At 43.3% G+C, this 24,819-nt stretch overlaps 2 protein-coding genes and 1 long non-coding RNA gene across 11 annotated transcripts; 2 read left to right on the forward strand and 1 right to left on the reverse strand.

The window, feature by feature from the left end:
* Positions 1 to 73: 73 nt before the first annotated feature.
* Positions 74 to 15,344, forward strand: cds1 (CDP-diacylglycerol synthase (phosphatidate cytidylyltransferase) 1). 8 transcript variants are annotated; one of them, XM_060065795.1, is made up of 14 exons: positions 74 to 424; positions 515 to 627; positions 3,547 to 3,677; positions 4,284 to 4,380; positions 5,982 to 6,079; positions 7,478 to 7,617; positions 8,026 to 8,084; positions 9,622 to 9,704; positions 9,799 to 9,886; positions 9,970 to 10,038; positions 10,630 to 10,782; positions 11,884 to 12,003; positions 12,565 to 12,668; positions 12,864 to 15,344. In XM_060065795.1, the coding sequence occupies exons 2-14, from the start codon at positions 535 to 537 to the stop codon at positions 12,988 to 12,990; spliced, it is 1,362 nt and encodes a 453-aa protein (XP_059921778.1). In that variant the 5' UTR covers positions 74 to 424; positions 515 to 534; the 3' UTR covers positions 12,991 to 15,344. The 8 variants fall into 8 exon arrangements, with proteins under 8 accessions (XP_059921778.1, XP_059921779.1, XP_059921780.1 ...); XM_060065796.1 differs by having other exon boundaries at positions 74 to 383; XM_060065797.1 differs by having other exon boundaries at positions 74 to 356.
* Positions 10,048 to 10,591, forward strand: LOC132468132 (uncharacterized). The gene is made up of 2 exons (XR_009528168.1): positions 10,048 to 10,276; positions 10,406 to 10,591. It is a non-coding gene; the product is annotated as an uncharacterized LOC132468132 (long non-coding RNA).
* On the reverse strand, positions 15,307 to 22,308 carry tmem175 (transmembrane protein 175). 2 transcript variants are annotated; one of them, XM_060065792.1, is made up of 10 exons: positions 22,003 to 22,308; positions 21,782 to 21,820; positions 21,421 to 21,518; positions 21,080 to 21,131; positions 20,520 to 20,555; positions 19,609 to 19,692; positions 19,182 to 19,346; positions 18,733 to 18,811; positions 17,982 to 18,108; positions 15,307 to 17,823 (listed from the first exon to the last, which is right to left on the reverse strand). In XM_060065792.1, exons 1-10 carry the CDS (start codon positions 22,189 to 22,191, stop codon positions 17,172 to 17,174), a joined length of 1,521 nt encoding a protein of 506 aa, XP_059921775.1. In that variant the 5' UTR covers positions 22,192 to 22,308; the 3' UTR covers positions 15,307 to 17,171. The 2 variants fall into 2 exon arrangements, with proteins under 2 accessions (XP_059921775.1, XP_059921776.1); XM_060065793.1 differs by lacking the exon at positions 21,421 to 21,518.
* Positions 22,309 to 24,819: the final 2,511 nt, after the last annotated feature.

The raw sequence follows: 24,819 nt of genomic DNA on the forward strand, positions 1-24,819 counted from the left end.
GTTGGCTGGGATTGGACCGAAGATACGGAGAGAGCCGGGAGCTGATTGGCTGGGATTGGACCGAAGAGACGGAGAAAGCCGGGAGTTGATTGGATGCCTGTTGACCGCAGCAGAAGCAGCAGGAAGAGCCGCGGCTGTAATAAACAAACGCAGTGGAAACGGCTGGTAGCTCCAGGTCCTAGTCCCAAAACCCGCAGGTATTCACCAATAAAAAGCCTCAGCACAGACTTATCAAGACCCCGTCTAGACTCCCGGCATTACCGGGTCTCAGCCTTAACCAGACCTCCGGGTCTTCACCGGGACCTGCTCGACCGGGGAGACGCTCACCGCACCGGGAGTTTAAAAGGGATTAAAAGGTCTCTTCAGCCGTCGTCCAGCTCCGAGTGAGAACCAATAACAGGTCCACTAACCTTAACGTGAACAGGTCTATCGATATTAATATTAACGGGTATATTGACCTTAATGGGAATGTCCAGAAACAGGTGAACAGTAACGTGTTTCTGAATCTAAACAGGTGAACATAAGCAGGTGAACATGACGGATCTGAGGCGGCGAGGTGGAGGCGGCGACACCGACAACAGCGACAACATCAGCGACAAGGTAACCCCGGGTTACTGGAGCTCACCTGTGGGTTTACTAGCTGGTAACACTTCACGTGTGGAGCATACATTCAACTTGTGTAGCTGCTTATGTATAAGAAAATAGCATTGTCTTCCACCTAGGATCCAACAACAATGCTCATTCCACACATCTGCATACATTAAGACTAAACTGATTTAAAAATGAAACTGTCATAATGAATTGCTCTTTTAAGAGCAGGTAGGAGTTTATGCATACAGACACAGGTCATTAAGGGACAGGTATGGGTTAAAAGTACAGAGACTTGTTATTAGGTACTGGTAGGGATTAGACAGTATGCTCTAATCCAGTTCATTAAGAAGCAGGTCCGGGCAGATAGTACAGAGACGGGTCATTAGGGAGCAGGTAGGGGTTAGACAGTACAACGATGGGTTATTTGGGAGCAGGTAGGGGTTAGCCAGTGAATACTGAGCCATGTAAGCTGAAGCGAGAGGTGTGGTTGTAGTTGTTTGGGTAGTCCAGGTTGCAGTGTGAATAATAGTCTATTATAATGGTGCAAATACTAATGGTGATAAAAACCATGTTATTAATTATGGTACTAAACAACACTGCATGAGGGGAATGCCATAAATTGGCATTATATTGTCCAATATATTTGCACAATCAGTTTATTTTCCAATATCATCTGGAGCTTTTTGTCTTTGGTTGATTCCACAGAATGAGCTCAGTATACCACCTAATGCAAACACAATCATTTCCCTAATGCAAATGTAGTACTTGTTGTTAAAGAGGAGAGAGACTACTTTGATTCATGAGGCTAGTTAGCTCTGACTGCTTCTATAATGCATGTAGCTAGTTAGCTCTGGCTGCTACCAATAGGCATTTCTCTAGTAAGCTCTGGCTACTACTATGATGCATGCATTTAGTAAGCTGTGGCTGCTACTATGATGCATGTAGCAATTTAGCTCTGTCTGCTACTATGATTAATGTATCTACTTAGCTCTGACTGCTTCTATGATGCATTTAGCTAGTTAGCTTATTAATGCTACTATGTTACATGTGGCTAATTAGCTGTGGAGGGTACTATGAAGCTTGTTAGCTCTGGTTGCTACTATGAAGCCTGCACTAGCTCCACGTCCAACAGCCAATGGTTAACCGAGCTGCCTTTAAAAGTCAAAGTGCGGGTAGTAGCAGCTTGTGGCTCAGTCATTAAGCTAAAGAGCAACCTTTGGACAGTCTGGACTCACTTGTGTGTATTCTCGAGCCAAGATTTGTCTGCTGTGTTTAGATGAGGACTCTTTTACCTCATTAAAACATGATAAGGACTCTTAACTTACCCACCTGTGTACACCAGTAGACACAGACAAAGCTGACCCTCTCGCAACCCCAGTTATAGTAGCAAATGTATGGTGCAGTGTTGGTATTCTATAGTGTTGTGGTTCTGTCAAGTCACGTCCCAAAAATAAATACAGTATTTCTTTACCAATATTGCAGTAATCAACAATGTCTTAATGTGCTGTTAAAAACACTGAGCGTACAAAACCTACAACAATTGGGGCTAAATTCAGTGAAATAAGCCATTAAAACATTGATTCATTTTGAAACATGAGTTAATTCATGGGTTTCTTTCTAAAGCATATACGTTTGGCATGTGTTCTGCAACCCACTCAAAATACCCTCGCAACCCACGTGTGTGTGTGTGTGTGTGTGTATACATACATACATACATACATACATGCGCACACACAGTAGATAGAGATCATTCAGAGTGATCCTATCCCCAGAGGAATGTGGTTTTAACGTGGCTCAATCCTTATCGTTGACATTGTTGTCTTGGCAACATTAACTGTTGGAAAGAGTGTTGTGTGTGTGTGTGATTGCTGCTCAGTTCAGGCACCAATGTTACACCGGAGAATTGCGATCACCTGCTACATTGCAAATACAGAATGCCGTGGCGAGAGGTGACTACTCATGCAGAGCATGCTGAAGAGGCCTCCGCAGAAAAAGATGGAGCGTGTGCTGAGATATGCTGAACAACGCCAAGCATCCAGGCAGCATTTAAGGGTTGATTCACATCGTTTCAAACCCAGTAGCATGGCTGTAGTCATTGTTTTTTATTTAAATTAAAATGATTGACTATCTTGACGGTCTCAAAGTTGAATATATGTTGCCTCAAAGTTTGAAGTGAGTTGATTCAACTTTATTTTGTTATCGCCAATAACCGCACCTGCTGTCTTTAAAAAAAATATCAGACGTAGACCGTTGAGTAATATGTTTAATCAGACCCTGGCAGATGCTATACTATAGTTGTGGTAGTCTTTTTATAGTGTATAGGTCTATGTGTTTAGTGTTGGTATGGTATAATGAGTGTATAGTGTTGGTATATGGCTTATACATCAAAATCCATCTTGGGACTGTTTGTTGTTAATTCATTTAGGCCATTTTCTGATGCCTCGGAAGAGCAGTAGTATTGTTACATCCTGGTTATCGAACTTTTTGTACTGCATACCACCTCAGAAAATATTTTTCTCCCCAAATACCACCATTATGACAGATGTTATAAAATATAACAAAATAAAGGAGCGTAGGCCAGCAGCCCTATTCAGCTGCGCAAAGCTCACGAAGGAGGCTCATTCTTATAAATAATATTTTTTGTTAACTGTTATCAGCTGTACAAAGTGGTGGCACTAGAACCTACACGTATTGTGTTGGTATGTGTATTTTGACTGTCTGTACTGTCTCCTGTGAGCGGCGTTTGGGTCAACTGGCTAGTTGTGCTAGTCTAGCAGGTTTCCTCCCAGGATAATGGCACGCCTCTACGCTTGACTTGAATCTGCTCCATGACATTAAACTGATCTGCCTCAAGCACTTTGCAGTACAAGGGTGTGACAATGTTAATAACGCCTTGATTGGGCCAGATTGTATGAAACGGATCCATTACACACATACACTGTGTGTGTGTGTTAGGAGGCTGACGGAGAGGACCGGCTGGCCTGTCCAGGGGAGGCGGAGTCTAAGGATGCAACCCCTGATGTGGCCCCCCCCTCCGAGAACACCCCACACTGTCTCAACAAGGCCCTGGAGGGCCTACCACCCAGGTACACACACACACACACACACACTACCCTCAAATATTTTAAGTGAACGAAAGTTAGATGACCTGTTCACTTCAGACCTTAGATATTAATCTAAAGCCTTTAGATAATAATCTTGAGTCATACTTATTTTTCTCAGTTAACTCCAGTTATAGTAGTAATTTGAGTTTGTAATTGGTAAGAGTTGATTAGAGATAATAGTTAGTGGATCCTTGGTACAGTGGGAGTATTGTTTGTTTTGTACCCAGTAACATTGAATCTTCTTCTTCCAACCATATCATGGTGTTTAGGTAGCATGGCACCTAATCACAAAGCTCTAGGGTAGTTTGGCTGGAGCAAACGCCTTGTCTGTATGGTATGCAAATGAGAGCCATGGTGGTACGGGGGTCTAGTAAATTTGGGATTTAAATGCTTAAGGGGTGGAGCAACCGTAACACAGACAGACAGCCCTCCCTTCCTCATGTGGAAAGGGAGGAAGATGGCACCCTGTCACATTGGTTGATGCTTATAATTAATAGATTCATGTACAATTCAGTACCTAAACTGAAACTTGAATTTGAGATTCAGTCAGATGTCTTGGAACTTAACTTCTCGCTTTCTCTTTCTCAGATGGAAGAATTACTGGATCCGGGGAGTTCTTTCTCTGGCCATGATTTCTGGTTTCTTCCTCATCATCTACCTTGGTCCCATCACCCTCATCCTAGTGGTCAGTATAGTCTACATTACCTCATTATTACCCTAATGATCTCCTTCATTGCCTCCCTTATTATCTTTCCATTGGCATCCTCATTATTTTCCTTACAAACATTAACTACCTAGTCCCATCGCCCTCATCCTAGTGGTCCCTGTTATCAATTACCCATTGCTTGTAATAGTCATTGTATGTGTTTATTAGGTTATTATTATTGTTTTCTGTACCGTTTTGTTTTTTTGCCCTCAAATTCTGTAAAAGTCATGCTGCAGCCTATACTCAGGTATGGTTACCAATAACCCCCACTACCCATAAACCCAAACTTGTGGTACTGCACCCAAAGGGGGCGCTATTGTAAAAAAACATGAATTAGGCTTATTTCTCCTCACCAGATTGACCTGAACTCAAAATTCTTTCAGAATATTAATCTCTAGATCAGATGCATTTATAAAACCCTTGTTTACTTTTCCCACAATTTCATATTAAAGCTAAACATGGTAAAGATGATTCACAGGCTACAATAATAATCAAAGATTCACCAAAATCGCCACAGAAAATCTTTAGACCAAGCCTTACAAAAATCATCGAAGAGAATTTGTTTTATTTAGTTCCATTTGAGAAATATTGGCCAATAAAGTTGGAGCAGTTAGCCCATTTTTCTTATATGAATATTTTGTTATTGTATAAAAAGAAACAGCACCCCCCACTACCCATAAACCCAAATTGTGGTACTGCACCCAAAGGTGGCGCTATTTAAAAAAAATTGTGAACTAGCCTTATTTCCCCTTACCAGATTAACCTGGATTCAAAATTCTTTCATCATATTAATCTATAAAATCAGATGCATCTTTTTCACCCTGGTCTTCTGCTCTAAAATTGTTGTCTTTTCCCACTATTTCATAGAAAAGCCAAACGTCCACAATCTCAACCCATTTTGCCTATATGACCATTTTGTTATTGTATAACTACCATACGGCTATTATTAGGTGGTTAACATTAACAGTGCAAATTTTCAGATGTGTGCTCTTTTTAAGAAATGTGTCTCTTTTGAAATGTCTGCTTGGAGCTTTCTTGATGTTGTGTGCTTATCAAAAGACATTTTCACCATGTGAATGAGGCTGCATGCAGTTCAGGAGTGTTAGTGGCTGAACAGGATAATGCCTTGTGCTGGTGATCCATAGAGAGTTTGAATCCTGATTAGGGCAAGCTGAACATGACATTCTATCATTGCCACTCATTTAAGAAACACAACATTGAACAGCACCTGAAATTCATCATGCAATCAACATTCCGGCTCATTAGTTTCCAAGAATCTGACTGCCAAGACACAGTATGGCATTAGGGGAACTTCTTCATTAACCATTTTTCATTCATAATTAACTAACTAAAATATTTCGATTTCTTCCGGTAGTGTTCTTGACTACAAAAGTTTAATTTCCCCAGAATTTCAAAGATTATTCAGGTATATGCTTTTAAGAAAGCCCTTAATTCACTTGAGAAATGTGTGCTTGGAGGTTTCTGGATGTTTTATTTGTTCACCTTATCTATATACTCCTTCATGTTTTCACTGTATGTGTTCATTGCTTCATGTGTTCACCTCTCATGGTTTCATTCAGGTGATGACGGTGCAGATAAAGTGTTTCCAGGAGATCATCACCATCGGCTACCGGGTGTACCGCTCCTACGAGCTGCCCTGGTTCAGGACGCTCAGCTGGTGAGGCTAACACCGGCTAACACTGGCTGTTCCTTAGGATACCAGAGATACCTGGCTAACACTGGCTACCATGCCCCTTAGGATACCAGAGATACCTGGCTAACACTGGCTACCATGCTCCTTAGGATACCAGACATACCTGGCTAACATGCTATATAGGAGACTAGATACAGCAGTCTAGCACTGGCTAACATGCTATAAAGGAGACTAGATAAAGGAGTCTAGCGCTGCCTAACATGCTGCACAGGAGACCAGAGACACCTGGCTAACACTCGCTTACATGTTGTTATTTATATATCGGTCAGACGATATAACATGAAATATGGAGGACTTCAATGACCACTACTGGTGTGTGTGTGTGTGTGTGTGTGTGTGTGTGTGTGTGTGTGTGTGTGTGTGTGTGTGTGTGTGTGTGTGTGTGTGTGTGTGTGTGTGTGTGTGTGTGTGTGTGTGTGTGTGTGTGTGTGTGTGTGTGTGTGTGTGTGTGTGTGTGTGTGAGCATGTGTCAACTTATCTTATTAGCCCATACCCATTAACAGTGACTGGAAAATGCCCCCCCCCTCCCCAACACACCCTGAGCAAAGACCATTGCCAAGCATACTAACCTTTAGTCTTTACTAAATTAAACCCTGATAAACATGTGAATGAAGAGCTTGTTAACTCCACACTAACCTTTATAAACCTTTAACAACCTACATGCTAATGCTAACCTTTAGTTTTGACTAAACTTAGTTTAAACCTTTTTAACGCGACATACCAAGCTATATAATCCTATTCTTAACCTTCAGCCGTAACTGAAGAAAAAAAATCTGTAAAAACCTTGTCCTCAACCTCCGCTCATAGTGAAGAGCTACTATATTAAACCTAGTCCTCACCTAAATTGAATGGCTGATGTATGTAAACCTAGATCTCCCCTTAAATGAAGGGCTGATCTCTATAAACCTAGTCCTCCCCTTAAGTGAAGAACTGACGATATAATCCTAGTCCTCCCCTTAAGTGAAGGGCTGATCTACATAAACCTATTCCTCACCCTAAATTAAGAGCTGATCCATATAAACCTTGTCCTCACCTTCATCCTTAAGCGAAGAGCTGATCTATGTAAACCTAGACCTCACTTTAGGACTCAATGAAGGGCAGATCTATTTAAACCTAGACCTCACCTTAGGACTCAATGAAGGGCTGATCTATATAAACCTAGACTTCACCTTAGGACTCAATGAAGGGCTGATCTATGTAAACCTAGACCTCACCTTAGGACTCAATGAAGGGCTGATCTATGTAAACCTAGACCTCACCTTAGGACTCAATGAAGGGCTGATCTATGTAAACCTAGACCTCACCTTCAGGACTAGCTGAAGGGCTGAACTATATAACCCTAACCTGAGTGTTCTCTCCCAGGTACTTCCTTGTGTGTGTGAACTACTTCTTCTACGGTGAGACGCTGGCGGACTACTTCGGGGCCCTGGTGCAGAGGGAGGAGCCACTGCAGTTCCTTTCCCGCTACCACCGCTTCATCTCATTCGCGCTCTACCTGGCAGGTGAGAGGAGCTCACAGAGTCCACAGTGTCTGCAGATTTGAAAACATAGATTGTAAACAGAAAAGCCTTGGCGCTTTGGAACATTGGATGCGGGATGTCAGATATGAAAAAGAAGGAACGTTGGCATACACTGTGACTTTACTTTAGATCATTGTAATGTGCTGACAGAAATGGGGGCTTTGTTTAAACAGTGTAAGCAGAGGAGATCAGTGGGACAGTAACCAATATGTTTACCTTTACAGCTCTATATTTTCAGAATAACTCATTACAATTAATAATCCATGGTCTTTTGTAGAGCTAGTATTACAGTGTTTAAAGTTTAAGTTGTCTTGTCGATATGATGTTTTTCTGGATGCACTATTATTCTTAATCTAAACCACTGACTGCATGTTCTGATCTCTCCCACAGGTTTCTGCATGTTTGTGCTGAGTTTAGTGAAGAAACATTACCGCCTGCAGTTTTACATGGTCTGTATCCCAATAGTAACACAATAACACTACATTACCTGTTGTCTTACATGCAGTACATTTAGATGCATACGGGAATGCTAATTGTTACATGTTACCGCCAGAATCCGTTGTTAAAATTTGAAAATGTAAACTGTAAACACAGAAGCCGGGTGATATAATACCAGTTTACCCTTAGATAAAACCCGGTGACGACACCCAGTTAACTAGATCTATATCCCATGTTATCAAAACGTTGGATATTCATTACCTCACACGGTAACACGAGCAAATGCATAAACAAGAGCATGTTTGATGTTTACATAAATAGCCACACAATAACGCACCTTTTAACAAACTTTTGGATTGACTAGGAGACATCATTCAGGTTGGACGACACAGACGACTTATAATGAGTCATAAGCTGTTCACCCTGTCCATCCTGGTGGGTCCGGCAGTGTTCACTGACTGGCTGCCCTAACAACAATGCTAAAGCAGGGCTAGAAAGAGGTGCTGGGCGTTAGACACCCCCCCCCCCCAGAGGGACGTGTTCATCGATTGCGCCTTCCACCCCTCGCTTTAGATTGGTATATTACACATCTGCCGGGAACAAACAGACAATAACGGAGGGACACTGGCCAGGGGCGTATAGTCTTTCATTCAGCCATCACTGCATTTATCAATGTGTCATGCACCAGGTCGCACATCAGCACAACAACATACCTTAAGCCCCATCACTGAAGTGGAGAAGTGTAAGGGTCATGGGTTGGAGAGTCCACGTCACTTCGAGTTTTCTCACTTCCTAGCTTGTGCCGTGTGTCATAGTTACCAGAGTCTCCATAGTGGCACTGTATACGAATGTTTTAATGAGTATGTTAACCCCTCCACTGAATAACTATCATAACCTGGTCACCCGCCTGTATTACTAGGTTTCCCTCTGCATGGAAACATGCAGAGGGAAACCTAGTACATCCCTCTTTATCGTCACAGTAACAGCCTGTGGTTGGATCACCATGTGACTGCCTGTAGTTAGACATGGACTGTAATCTCTATAGTAACCCTCACAATTTGTAAATGGTCTCTATTCAGCATGGTAACCCAGATGGTAAGCGTATCTGGTTTTATGCTAACTAGGGACTCCAGCCCTTGTAGCGGTGGGTGGGTGGTAGGTAGGCTGGTATATCCCTGAGGTTTCTTCTGGTGTTTTTAAGAAACCTTGTGCTATTAGACTGGGTACCCCCAGCCCGTTCTGCCGGCGATTTGAATTCGCCCTGCAGAAGGGTCCGGAGAAGAGCAATACATTTGTATGTATACATTTTTTGCGGGAGCCAATCACCAAGCTGGCTCCTCCCCCTTGCGGGCTATTGGCTTGTGTAACACAATGACGACAGGGAAGCAACGGCGAGCAGCCAATTGCGTACAGAGTCAGTTGAACTAGGCCCGTTGATCACCCCCAGACCAACGTGCAATCTGCGATTGAGCTTGGTCTGGCAATAGCCAGGCTATTGTGTATGTTTATGAGGGTGTTGATGTTTGTGTTTTCTTGTTTGTTTTTCAGTTTGCCTGGACCCATGTGACCCTGTTGATCGTTGTCACTCAGTCCCATCTGGTCATTCAAAACCTCTTTGAAGGGATGATCTGGTAACTCTCTCCCGCACATGCCTCACCCACCTGTCTCCACTACAACTACTCCACACACAGTGTCCATGTTTTGCTGAGTGTATCTCTTTTCTAGGTTCATCGTTCCCATCTCCATCGTGATCTGCAACGACATCATGGCCTACCTGTTTGGCTTTTTCTTTGGAAGGACTCCATTGATAAAGGTCAGACGATATAACATGAAATATGGAGGACTTCAATGACCACTACTGTGTACAGTACTAAATGTGTGTGTGTGTGTTTTCAGCTCTCCCCTAAGAAGACATGGGAGGGGTTCATCGGAGGTTTCTTCTCCACGGTGGTCTTCGGGTTCTTGGTGAGTTGAGTCCTGCAGTCCAGTTCTACATTAGGACGACTAGTACTATCACAGGGGCTTGGTCTGTACTACGTACAGTCAGTGAGGTGAGGCTAAGGTTGTTTGTGACTGGTTTGAACTAGTTTCTGACTGGTTATAGATGTGAGTGGTTAGCGATAAGTAGTGGCTGTAAATGACTAATGACTATAACTGGCGTATAACGGTGCTCTTCGGGTGTGACTAAACTGGTATATAGCAGGTCTCTTGGAGGGTTGTGTGACTATAACTGGTTAAAACTGGTATAACAGGTCTCTTGGGGTGTTGTGTGACTATAACTGGTATAACAGGTCTCTTGGGGTGTTGTGTGACTATAACTGGTATATAACAGGTCTCTTGGGGTGTTGTGTGACTAACTGGTTATAACTGGTATATAGCAGGTCTCTTGGAGGGTTGTGTGACTATAACTGGTTAAAACTGGTATATAACAGGTCTCTTGGAGGGTTGTGTGACTATAACTGGTTAAAACTGGTATAACAGGTCTCTTGGGGTGTTGTGTGACTATAACTGGTTAAAACTGGTATATAACAGTATCTCTGGGGTGTTGTGTTGCAGCTGGCCTACCTCCTGGCTCAGTTCCAGTACTTTGTGTGTCCGGTGGGCTACAACAGCGAGACGTACCGCTTCACCGTGGAGTGTGAGCCCTCAGAGCTCTTCATCCTGCAGGAGTACACACTCCCGGCCGTGGTGCAGAACGCGCTTGGGAAGGTAGGGCTGGGTTATGTTATACCATGCTTCCCGTTTCATAACCTCCCCTGGAAGGAGGGATCTATATTGCGTTTTCCTACTCCAGGTTTCCTCCCTCTTGCCGTTTTCCTTGTCCTTTTAGAGAGCTTAGGGCAAGGGTCTGCAACAAAGTTTGGCCTCGCATCTGGAACTGCACGCAGGCTCGTCAGCTGGCTTAGTCATATGCCTACCAAGCACTAGATGACTCTTAAAAGATGTACATATAAACAAGTCACTGTATGCCCTAATCACATAAATGTCATACCTGATCACGTTGGGTAGAGGTGTTGCTGCATTGTCTCCAAAGAGACAACGCAGCGATATCATCATGAGCAGTTCTAACTGGAGAGAACGTGAAATCCGCGAGCTGCTGATATGTGAGAGAAGGTCATGTAGTCGTATTAATCAAAGACGTTGAAAGATGGTGCGATCTACGAGAGAGATGCAGAGGAACTGTCCTTACGAGGCTTTTGTCGGGTTAAAAACCCTAACCCGTCCCTATCCCAAAAGTGTTCAGCAAAATAAAGAATATTTTGGCGTTTTTGCACTTGTAAATAGTTAATCGCGTTTGTAGCCTACAGACGAGAACTCATTCTTGCATGCGGGTCTCTTCATTGATAAAAAAATAAAAACATTCGGGAATTTGCAAATTATTCTAAAGAGGTCTAGACTCTGTGCGCAGCCCCGCCTTCTCCAGGGAACCAAGAAAGCCCGCACCGTGACGAGTGTGTCTCTAACCTTCCGGGAATAGTAGCAGGATTTGATAAAATGTTATTCAAAAATGGTTGTGAAAGATAAAAAGTTCACTGTATCCGGCTCTTTACATTTAAGCTAACAGATATAGATATCCGATATTCCCAAAAATAAAAAAATAAAAAATCATAACTTCAGAATAATCTGGCGGGCTAGATATTATGTATGGTGGGCTAGATATTATGTCTGGCGGGCCAGTTATGACCCACGGGCCGCCAGTTGCCAACCCCTGGCTTAGGGTCTGTGAAGCCCTCCCTAACTTTGAATTGTGCTGAATTTAGGTTATATAATGTCGTGTATTTGATGTCCCCTTCTTGTGTGTGTCCTTAGGAGACGGTTCAGCTGTACCCCTTCCAGATCCACAGCATCTTCCTGTCTTCCTTTGGGTCGCTCATTGGACCGTTTGGTGGATTCTTCGCCAGCGGTTTTAAAAGAGCCTTCAAAATAAAAGTATGCTCTCATTCTCACGCTTTCTTTCTCTCATTCTCGTTCTCTCATTTATTTATTTTCTAGTGTGTAAGCTGTACCCAGGGTATCTGCAGATTTCAGCAAGTCAAATTTAAGACTTTTTAAGACCTTTTTAATACCACCTTGAACGAAATTTAAGACCTAAAACACGCAATGGTGGGGGGGATCCTGCTGTATTATATCCCAAGCATAGCATGTGTGTCACTCAATGAGGCTCATTCACCTACCCATTGTCGCAGACTAGCTAGCAAGCATGCAGATAATCATTTATATATGCAGCTAGCAAGAAAGAAGCCTGTCTATGTCCTTCCTGAAAAGTCCAACAAGAAAAATAATGCCCCGACAAATTGAAGACCTTGAGTTACAGTATTTAAGACCAGCATATAACATTTGGAACGAATTTAAGACTTTTCAAGGCCTTAAATTTAGAAACATGAATTTAAGACTTTTTAAGGATGCGCGGACACCTCTCTCCATATCTAGAGGTCCCGCCTACTGTGTTGTGCAGGTGTTTAGATGGTGAGATGTTGCTCCTCTTTGCAGGACTTTGCCGACACCATCCCAGGTCATGGTGGGATCATGGACCGCTTTGACTGTCAGTACCTGATGGCCACCTTCACCCACGTCTACATCGGTAGCTTCATCAGGTACTACCATGGCTACAAACAACATGTCAGCTAGAATTCTGCCCGTACCAATGGGCCTCTTAAGCTAGCACTGTACCACCACCACATTATCAACAGGATATAGCCTGCAGGTTAGCTTAAATATATTGCTGTCAGGGAGGATTACTACAGCTGTCAGTTGTGTTATATTCTAATATACATTACATGTTATTGCAGAGGTCCTAACCCCACAAAGGTGCTACAGCAGCTGTTGGGTCTGCAGCCTGCGCAGCAACTCAGCATCTTCAACACTTTGAGCTCCCACCTGAGAGAGAGGGGCATGCTGCCCCCTGCTGGACTGTAGTGTGTGTGTGTGTGTGTGTGTGTGTGTGTGTGTGTGTGTGTGTGTGTGTGTGTGTGTGTGTGTGTGTGTGTGTGTGTGTGTGTGTGTGTGTGTGTGTGTGTGTGTGTGTGTGTGTGTGTGTGTGTGTGTGTGTGTGTGTGTGTGTGTTAAACACATGCATGTGGGCAGCATGCTGGGCCACAACTTTTTATCAAACTACAGTGAACTACTATTACCCTTTTGAGCGCTGACCCGTGGGACGGACACGGTGCAACCAAGTGTTGAGGTGCGACCCCCGACCCCCAGGGGGCAGACTGGACCCCCCGCCCCCCCATCAGCCCCTGAGGTAGCAGCCTGGACCCCCCGCCCCCCATCAGCCCCTGAGGTAGCAGACTGGACCCCCCGCCCCCCATCACCCCCTGAGGTAGCAGACTGGACCCCATCACCCCTGAGGTAGCAGCCTGGACCCCCCGCCCCCCATCACCCCTGAGGTAGTAGCCTGGACCCCCCACCCCCCATCACCCCTGAGGTAGCAGCCTGGACCCCCCGCCCCCCATCACCCCTGAGGTAGCAGCCTGGACCCCCCGCCCCCCATCACCCCTGAGGTAGCAGCCTGGACCCCCCGCCCCCCATCACCCCTGAGGTAGCAGACTGGACCCCCCCGCCCCCCATCACCCCTGAGGTAGCAGACTGGACCCCCCGCCCCCCATCACCCCTGAGGTAGCAGCCTGGACCCCATCACCCCTGAGGTAGCAGCCTGGACCCCCCCCCCCGCAGGTAGCAGCCACAGTAAGAATCACATCTCAGCAGGGTTTACTGTATTGTTGTAATGTGATAACTTTCTACTGTTAGAATAATAATGTTATAACTCTATATTGTTAGAATAATAATGTTATAACTCTGTTATAATATTGTTATAACTATATACTGTTATAATATTTATATTATCTTAATGTAAATTTAAAGCATAATTAGAACATAAATCAATATTAATGTTATAACTCTGTTGTAATGAAATGTTATAACTACTGTTCTAATAGTAATGTTATAACACCTTAAGTCACAGCCTCAGCCTGTGTTCACTCCTGTCACCTCAGCTTGCCCTTAGTGTTTAGATCTGACCTGTGCATGCATAGCGATCACTGTATAGTACTGTACATACACTATGGTAATGATGTTCACATGAAGAAATGCCTAAAATATAAACTTTAAGAAACTATATAAATCTGTAGATCTATATAGATGGGACTTGGGATAGGAGACTGCTGTGTAGAAAGTAAACATTTTAAACCGATTTAAGCGTGCTAAAGTTGAACTTTGACTTGCGATTGTGCTTCCTGTGTTCCTGGTGCCTTCTGCAGGGGAGGCTAGACTACAGGGAGCATTGGTTTTGAATTTGCTTGACATTGTTGATGTTAAGGTTGCGACCTGACGCTTATTGCAGTGTATGATGGGAGACCCAATATTACCAGAGAGGTAGATTTAGCAATACTTTGATCTTATGCAAATGTCTCACTGAATCATTTGAGTTGTGGTTTCTGTTGGGTAGGGTGAAGTACCATGATTCTGGTACGGGTTATACAAAATTACTTCTGTCAATGGAAATGTATTGTTTACCGTTTTTTAGATGTTCGAATGATAAAATTCAACAGTATCATACCAATATAACGTCACAAATAATGAAATGGGGCAAGATTATTTTGATAAACAATGCAGAAGGCTTTACCAGAGTGCAATTTGTAAAATGTTGTCCAAATTAGATTTTCTGAGGAAAATCTTGAATGTGTTGTTTCACTTCCAGTTGGCTTACGGAAATATTTGGGACCAGCTGTTTGAAAATGATATAATGTCGTCCTCTAGTGTTACCAGGAACTAACGGCTATAACTAGTAACTACTATAACTAGAAACTCCTTGTCAGTCTACAGAGTTCAGATGGATATGACATTTCTTTTTATTTATACAGACATTAACACTGAGTCGGGACCTTTTCTGATCGTTAGATAAAGTTCAGCCTCTGATTGTTGCGTGTACTGATTCTTCTGAAGTGATTTTTAAAAGGAGGTTTTGAGGTTATAGTTGTAACTTGACCAGTTTAGGTTATCATGCACTGCAAATGTTATGTCATTTTCATTTTGTGTAGGTTTGTTTGATTTGCAATATGCTGGAATGTTTTCTAATGAAATATCTAATAGCTTTTGAAGTGAGATTGAACTGTAGAATCTATGATATGGAAGAGTACTGTTAATATATGGGCAATGTGAAATACAAAGATGTAATGTAGAACACCACGTATGTTATTCATATAGTCATTGCTGGTTGTGGAGATATATACTGTATTGAGATGAATAAAGAAAGTTTATTTTTTTTCTTTAAATGTCAACATTTTCTGAACCAAAAGTACACTTTGATTAATTGAAACAGGGACAGTGTAAGACATGGTCACTTGTTTACATGCACGTTATTTAACAGGGGGGGGGGTTAAGTTTGAGATGGCCGGAGATCAACATTTGATTGAGGATGTAACCTTGGAACAAACATCACAGAAAGGATTGGGTTAAATATTAAAAGTTGTTTAAGTAAAAAAATCAAAAAAACTTGAATAAATGTGATACCCCACAATTCAATCCCATCCCCACACCAACCACTATCACCGGCATCCAACCCTAATCACCATTTACCCCAATATCCATTACCATCCCCCAACCATAATCTAACCCTAAACTTTGAAACCCTCTACATTTTTACATTTAGCACGGCCATGGGCAACAAAGGACGGTTGTGATTACAGATGTAACCACATGTTTGTGCAGATTAACATTAAAAATAAAGTGCAGTGAATCTTTAATGGTTGGACTCACTTTGCAATGACTGTTACACACAAAAAAATGGGTCACTTGAGTGTCCAGCACTCGCCTATGGCTAGGGTCAACCCTAGTCTTCACATTTAGGGTTGGCTCTTAAACATCCCTGACCCCAATTAACTTAATGGCTTAGAATACAGAATACAGACTGCTAACAAAGCCTTAATATATTATTTAATATTGATTAACGATCCCATGGCATTAAAGTTTCAGTTTGAGGTTTTCTAACATGAGTTCCCCTAGCCTGGCTGGTCCCCCCCCCAGTAGCTAGAAATGGCGTCAGGTTTAAAATGAGCACTAGGTATCCTGCTCTGCCTTTGAAAAAACAAAGCTCAGACGCACCGATTTGGATTTTCCCCGTATGTCGTCATTCGGGTGTGGAAGTAGAAGAACCAGAGACGTCTGAGAACCTGACGCAGTCGTTTGAGAATCCTAATATCGTCTTGAGGCGCACACAGCTTTTGGCCGTGATAATATATTTATGATATATATGTATAATATATTATCTAGATATAGAGCTCCTGTAGTCGAGTGTACTAGAATATTTACAGAACACGGCCAAAGGCTGTGTGCGCCTCGCCATTGCGAGGCAAAGCCAGACCAAACTACAGCAAGTAGAATGGTCTGGAGCCACGCTACCTCGAGCCGTCTATCCGTGGGGAAACTGGGCGGGCCTGTTTTTATTTCTTTAAACCAATCACAATCGTCTAGGGCGGGGCTAAGCCCGGGAAGCAGCAGCGGTGTCCATGCAAAATAGAACATCTTTCTTCCTCAGCAAATGCTGTAAGCAAATCTTTTGCAGTTCTTTGCAATTTTCGACGGAGAGCCAAACATGCCAACTTTACAGCGCCGTCAAAGTCCTCTTCAAAACTCGCCATACTGCCTAGTTTCCGAGTTTGAGGGGGAGCACAATACGGGAACGCCAGCAACCGGAAGGGGAGGAGTCGCGGCCAAATCTGACGCTAGGCAATAGACGCTGTCCACTTCCGTTCAGCCAGACTAGCGAGCATACGATAATTTTTTCAGCCGTGGCTGTAATTCTGCGCCACGGCTGAATTTCAGGAACGTCTTCAAATACTGTGTTAGGGGCCCACTAAAACCTATATTAAAGCATCCATAAAGTAGCATGCCATGGGACCTTTAAATCCCCATTATTATTATGGCAGCGGAATAACGTTATTATACCCTATTTACATTCAGACCATTTCCTGTTGGTTTGACCAGACAACAAAATGGTTAGCATGGTTTGCATGCTCCAGATCCGACTCTTTCTAGTGGCTTCCATCCTCATTATGCAGTACTTGCATCTGCTTTCTGTAGCTTTTAGTGCCCGTCGTCCTCTAGGCGACCAGGGCATCCTGCTCCTCCTCCAGAACGGTCCTAGGAATGGCTCTTTCTGGACAGAAGACTAGCCGTTGCCCAGCTAGTGCAACACGCACCAGAAGCCTCAAGACCAAGAAGGCCAAAGGCACTGTGATCTCCATCAGGTGAAAGATGGATGCGCTAAATTTACTCAAAATACATGTTAGGAAAAAAGTTCCAAGCGCCACACAGGGATACAGTGCTAGCTTGGCTAGCATGAAGATGTGGTCGCGGCCAGCGTAGCGTACGTATCGGTGCAGGGTCTCCTGCTCGCTGTAAAGGGCGACCACCCAGATCCCCAGCTGGTTGATACCCGCAAAGAAGATGATGACGCAGCTGACCTGAATGGCCTCCAGCTCGTTGTTAGAGTTGCGCGGGAACTCGTGGGTGAGCTGGTAGGCTAACGGCAGGCCGCCGACAAAGGCGAGCGAGAAGGCGTTGAGCAGGCCCATGAAGCGCGTGGTCTTGGTGACGTGGAGGAACAGCGAGTGGTGGACGAACCAGAGCAGCCCCACAGTGACGAAGGACCCGAAGTACGCCAGGTACTCCGGTCCGTAGTCGCTGAGCGCCGACACCAGGCTCCCGTTGTAGACGGTCTTCACGGTCTCTCGGTCGGGGACGTTATCCTCACTGGATACACCACGGAAGAGATCAGGGGTATGTTCCCAGCCAATTCGATATTTCATATATATTTTATTGTAGATCTCTAATAATAAACAATAATAACATGTATTTTTTCCGAGTTTCGGGGACCCTGTCTGCTACGGACTAATGAGAGCAGAACCCACCATATGTCCAAGATGAGCAGCGTGGCCACGATGGCATAGACACCATCGCTGAAGGCCTCCAGCCGCTCCTTGGACAGCGGCTCACTGGCCTGGTAGAGGGGCTCAGGGTCTGGGGTCTCCTCCTCACCTACACACACACCAACATTTTATCAATGTGCTGCAACCGCTGCAAAGATCATGTCAGAATATGCTATAGACATTTCTTTTCTGCAAGCTATATGCTTACACACTTTTTAATTTATGATCGTTTAGATCACTTTAGCTCATTTTCGGAAACAGTCTTCACATTCTCTTATCTGTATGTGCAAATGGCACAGCTGTTTTATGGGACATCTCAACACTATTGCATGTCTGCAACATGCAGGGATTCATTGAAAAATAATAAATGATTCAAAACCTGCAATAAATCGGCCAATGGCACCAAAATGAAAAGTAGGTCATCGTACAATGTACATACTGTACATAGAAAAAGGATATGCACATTTGTATGTAAAATGTAAAATCAATTTAAAATGGTAGTATTGTGCTGTGAGAAAGCTCCATATAAATATATGTTTCCAAACCTCATTGGTTGATGGATCAGATGTGATGTGAGGTAATTTGCCACAAAACACACAGATTTTGACAAATGAACGGAACAAATTTTCTGTTAGAAGTTTGGAAAAGGATGGCATGGTCACTGAGAATCAACTCATCCATTTTTTTAGCAATAGTAAAAAGTTGGGCATATCTAAATGAATGTGATGCTCACCGGTGGCTTTGCTGCGACACCACTTTAAGAACTGGGAGATATATGGAAGGAAGATCACCATGGCCAGCAGCACGTAGGACTGAAACAGATGAATACTTATCGACTATATATGTATAATAACTTTATAGCAATGAGTAGGACAGGAACAAAAGTAGTAGTAAAATACCGTAACGACAACAATTGAGTATCTTATCATTGTTCCTCTAATATTAATTTATATTTTAGTACTAAAAAATAGCCATTGGTTAACAGAGCTACAAAGTCATGGAATTGCCACGAATTCAGTCCCAAAAGTGTCTAAGTTAGAAGTGATAAATGACACCTCTCTATATGGAGTGCTGTAATTAGCCGTTAGCACAGCATTATGAACAGACTTTTGGAATCAAGACCCCCGTATCATAAAGACATCCATGAGGAGGAACGGTTGAGGGAAGGGGGGGGGGACATACCAGTTGGAGGAATATGAAGGAGAAGATGCTGGCAAGGAAGCACATGACTGGAACCTTGAGGATGACCTGCAGGATGTGGTGTTTGTAGACCTTTAGGTCCTCTGAGGTCTGGATCTGCTCCTTCAGCAGGAAGGGTCTACTGAAGGCGTAGACCACCACCAAGGCCTGGACGGGACATGGAAATACCTCCTTATACATACAGGATATTTTTTGATTTTAGTCATTACCAATTATGGATTGCGACTGTGACCTTGGTTGGAACATAGACAAGTTTTATCGCTGCCAGTAAAGAAGTTACCATGACGAGTTTTCTAATTTGAAATGTAATTTAACGTCAAGTTTAAATATATATTTTTGTGAATTCAGACAAAAATCGGTCATTAGTTTTCTGGTCCCATGCATGAGGATAAGGGCTGTGAGACTGTACCTGAATCAGGCCGATGACCATTACACAGCCGCAGAACAGCAGGATCCCCAGGTGGTTCTCAGGAAACGTCGCCATCAGCGAAAACTGAGCTCAGAAGGTTTAAAGTGAGGACATCCACTCTGCCAGCACCACGGCTATCTGCCAGCACTGCTGCTCCCTCAGAGTTTGTAGAGGGAGCAGGATCCCTCTGGAATCACACCCTGTGCCTGAGAGATCCCTTGGCACTCATCACAAGAGCAGGGGTGCTTACCCCGCTGTCTTGTTAAAAATGACCAATCCGGGTACCTCGCTCCAACATGGGCACCTAATCATATCCTAGTTTTTAACTGGATAGCCTCATTCCTCCCCTCTCCACTGTGATAACCAGTGTTTCCTGAGCTTTCTGGTAAATCTTGTCAGCGGTGAATCACCAAGAGGGTGACACACCCTGGTAGTGGAGGAGATGTCAACACACACACTATATGAATCAAATTAATTTTTGTTATGAAATGTCTACACTCTTATAAATAACCATTTAGCCTACAGAGGCAAAATTATAGGAAAATGTGAGTGTGTCTTAGTATGCATAGCAGTAAACTGGAAACCTTATGAACCATACTAACTGTTCTTTAGAGCAAACAGGGATAGGGGCGATGGTTAGAGGTCAGGGACGTTCTGTCCACTACTTTATAGCATTTTAAAAATTAATTTTTAACATTTTTGCCTGGCTAGCCTCGTTGGCGTTTACAATTATAGGGGAAACACTGGGGTGATGGTTAGGGGTTAGGGTGATGGTTAGAGGTTAGTGGTGATGGTAGATGTCAGGGGTCAGTTGATGGTTAGAGGTTAGTGGTGATGGTAGAGGTCAGGGGTCAGTTGATGGTTGGAGGTTAGGGACGATGGTTGATGAGTAGACCGTGCGATGTACTTACTGTGTACGGGAGGAAGGTTATCAGCATCATACAGGCCTGGAACACACAGGAGGATGGACAAGCTAGATGTAACTAGCTACATATAATACATGGGGGAAGGTAGTGGACACATACCAACATGCCATACACACATGAACACGCATACATACTGACACACATACTAACTCTCATACTGACATGCATACCAACTCATGCTACCCACCTCCCATGCTAACTCAATGCTAACTCCGTACCAACTCCCATACTGAGTACCTATTGAAACAAACTAACTCCATACCGACTCAAACTCAATACCAACTCCCATACTGACTCCTACTTACTAAATACTCCATACTTACTCCCATACTAACTAATACAAACTAACTCATACTAACTCAATACTCCATACTAACTGATACTTACTCAGTACTCCATACTGACTCATACTTACTCCCATACTAATTTATACAAACTAGCTCATACTTACTCAAACACTAAATCCATACCTACTTTCATACTATCTCCCACACTAACAACATATTGAGATTCAGCAGAATACCCCTGAGGAGGACTATAGGTACCAGGTTGAGGAGAGCCAGGCAGTCATCAATGCGTACGATCACCTGAAATAACCTGCAGAAAAAGGACCATTACAAACCCAGAAGAAGTTCTACAAAATACTGTACAGCAGCGTATAGTACAAATCATCTTCTTCCTACAGGCAGCCAGAAGAAATAGTCATTGCTCAAAGAACATTTCACTCACAAAAGGCTGATGGCTACATCAATTTTAACAAATGACACTCAAATGTTTAATCAAGGCTACTTCAGAGATTTGTAACCTATACAACCTCTACAATACATTAAGGTATGCTCCAACTCAATGAACACAGTAAACAACACAATAAACACAGCAGACTGACCTGACGTGCGCGGCCCAGGCCACCGTTACGATCAGGAACGTCATTAAATAAACGCCAATTTTTGTGGTCAACAAAACCTGAACACTCTCCTTCAACTCCTAAAAGACAGTCAAGGTCAGTTTTAAAGATGGGGACACGAACTATAGTGTAGTTACTCTGTAGTAACTATAGGCCTATAGACTGCCATAGGTGGCCTGTCTTATTGGGCAAGAAATGTCAGATCTAGGCTCTTCATTAATTCAGTCTTTCTTATCCTACATTTAGTGGTATTTACCAAATGGGAAAATACAAACATGGAATGGGCACATGAAGCTATAGTTATCTAAAGTAGTTGGCTAAATTTATACTATTAATTAATTACCTCGTCTTCTCCTATCTTGGTGTGCGCGACAGGTAGAATCTGTAAAGAGGAAAGGATTTATTAATACATTGCACTTCAGTTGCCGCCGCCTAGTACTTTTAAATCGGGGACAGTAAGTGTAGTGCGCGCACGCGTGCGTGCATGCATGTCTGCGTACTACTAGTCGGAGGACTGCGGACAGGTCCTCCTTGTGTTTGTTTGTTTGTTTATTTATTGCCTACCATGACCGTGGCTATGATGGAGATCAAGGCGTCGCTGTACGCCAGGAGGCGTTGGGAGGACTGCGTACTACCGTGCGTATTACTCTGTGTACTCCTGTGTTCAGAGAGACTCTCCAAGAAGGAGGACGCCTCACTCCTCTTTCTCTCCTCCATCCCGTCCGCAACGGGGTGTTCAATGATCTCCTCCATGACAGCAGAAAGCCTTCGGTTCTCCCAGACGTCTGTGGACCATCTGGCACCCCTTTCTGTTTGGGAACACAACAAACAGCTGATCCCGCTCAGGCGGAAATAACGATGGCATTTCCTGCGCGTCATATTCACACGGACGTTTAAAAAACATAAGATTGTTTAGGAAAAGAGTCTGCATTATTATTATTATCATTATTATTATTATTATTACTGTTATTATTATTATTATTATTATTATTATTGCGTGTCAAGCAATGAAGTTGGGAAACCTATTGTTTTCGTATGAATTCCTTACCTATTATTATTATCTTTCCATGGAGTCTATGGCAGCCCATAGAACTGCTTGGCGAAAAGCTGAGAAATTTTTCACACTGGTTCAGGACAGCCCCATTAGCCCATTAAGCCTATTTCAGGTCGCTAGCCCAACAGCTCTAGCGCCACCAACAGGTCAAAGTTGCACATGCATTCATGTTTATAACTTTCGACCCATTCATCCAATATTCACAAACCAGGTATCATGGGAATCCTTGAACCAAGCCGAGTTCAACGCATCCTATGACGTCATTTTCCGCCCTGATGGATTTTCCGCCATCTTGGTTTATGTCCAAAACCTTCAAAATGCCTCTACTATCACAAATTTAGCCCAATCATATCGAAACTTAGCAAATTTGACCGTCAGCCCGTGCTTGATGAAAAAACACTTGACTGCATATTCGAATTCGAAATATTTCGCACAAATCGCAATTAAGCCGATTTCTCAGCAGCCCTTTGACATATCATAACCAAACTTGGTACATAGACCCATGACCTCATCGTGGTAACACTTAATGAATTTGGTGACCTTTGAACTCTAGGCGGCGCTGTTTTTAATGTTGATGTATTTTAACTCCTCTCTCTTCACATGAGTATATTTCAAAAAAATTTCAATGCCTGGTGATAGCCTACTATCCGACCTCCCCATATACCTAGTAATTTTTTTATCACGGAAATATCCGCGACAGCCAATCAAACCATAAATCCGCCAATATCTCAGCAGCCCTTTGACCAATCATAACCATACTTGGTATAAATAGACCCATGATGTCATCGCGGGGACACTCAATGGATTTGGTGACCAATGACCATTGACCTCTAGGGGGCGCTATAATTAACAAAGACGTGTTTTAACTCCTCTCTCGTCACATGAGTATATTTCAAACTTATTTTCAATGTCTGGTGATACTGTCAGACCGCTCCATATAGCTAATAATTTTTTTTACATGGTAACATCAGAAATTAGCCACCATGTTGAAAGTTGTCAATATCAATATTACATATCCACAGGCCACCGATTATGTCCAATCATCATAAAACTTGCCCTTTATGATCTTCAGAACAAGCAGAACAAATGTGCTAAACAGCTTTTTCTAGTTCAAAACCGTTTGGCCGTGACAGCCAATCAAACTTGACGGCAAAGACGCCTTGTCCCTGTTTCAGGTAGCTGGTTTTGAGGCAACCCCGAGTTTGTTCGCTCTGAGTTAGTGGAAACTCTGGGTTTTCCGTTTCAGGTAGCAGGTTCAGCGCAACCGAGAGTTAGTTGCTGCGGCAACATACGCCGTGGGTCTAACCTGCTCGGGAGGTGGTTAGACCTACTCTGAGTTTGTTGTCTATAAGGCTGAAGGCAGCTCTCCGACAGAAGGAAGTGTTAGAAATGGCATGTCCTTTTCTACGAGAGCCTGTGGACGTAGAGGCTGCTGCGATCCTCAGAAGGAATCTCCGTGAGGAACGATTATTAAGACCCCGGTTGGATATAATTTATTTTCCTGATAATTTTCTTCCCGAGCGCTATCGTTTTTCAGCGCAATCTACCATTTATTTAGACCACCTTCTCAGCCCCCATGTTAACTGTCAAACGCACCGGGGGCATGCTTTAAGTTTAAGTTTTGTTTTTTTATCGCAATTAACGCGTGCAGAATGATCCGCCCCGTGTATCCCACCCGCTCTGTACAGTCACTTCAACGTTGTGGCTTTCCCATGATCAGAGTAGCTGACTAACCAACCACGGACCTATAACTGCTGCAAGTCAAGAAACTCATTTTAAGAATGCAAGGCAGAAAAGACCCTGGTACTGCTTTTAAGATGCTGTTCTTCTCTACATGCACATGCTCAGCATAATCGTCTGCATTGTTCACTGAAATAAAACCCTTTGAGTAAACTGTTCAACAAAATAACTTGTCCCACCACAGCCCGTGTTCTAATAAAGACAATCTACTTATTATGAGGATTCCTTCATTTCCTGAAAGCACAAAAAAAATTAAGTAATTTATATTGGGTATGTTTTAAGAGCAGGGAACAGTATCCCAGTTTGCACCTCCCCCACCTTTAACTTATGTTCCAAAATTTGGATCTCCAAAGCATCCTTTTGCATCTTTTGAATTGTTACAATTGCATGGAAGTTGGTGAGGGCATCTGGTTCAAGTAGGGCGATGACGCCATCAGATGATTAGACAGTGCAATTATTACTTGAGCCAGAATATTGCCCCATCTAATTTGCAACGCGCTGGGTTGCGTGTACATATTTAATTATTTTGAATAACCAACCTCTTATAAAGGCACTTCTATCCTGGGGGGTGGGGGGATCAGAGGAGC

This window comes from Gadus macrocephalus, chromosome 11 (assembly GCF_031168955.1).
Source record: "Gadus macrocephalus chromosome 11, ASM3116895v1".
Taxonomy (NCBI): domain Eukaryota; kingdom Metazoa; phylum Chordata; class Actinopteri; order Gadiformes; family Gadidae; genus Gadus; species Gadus macrocephalus.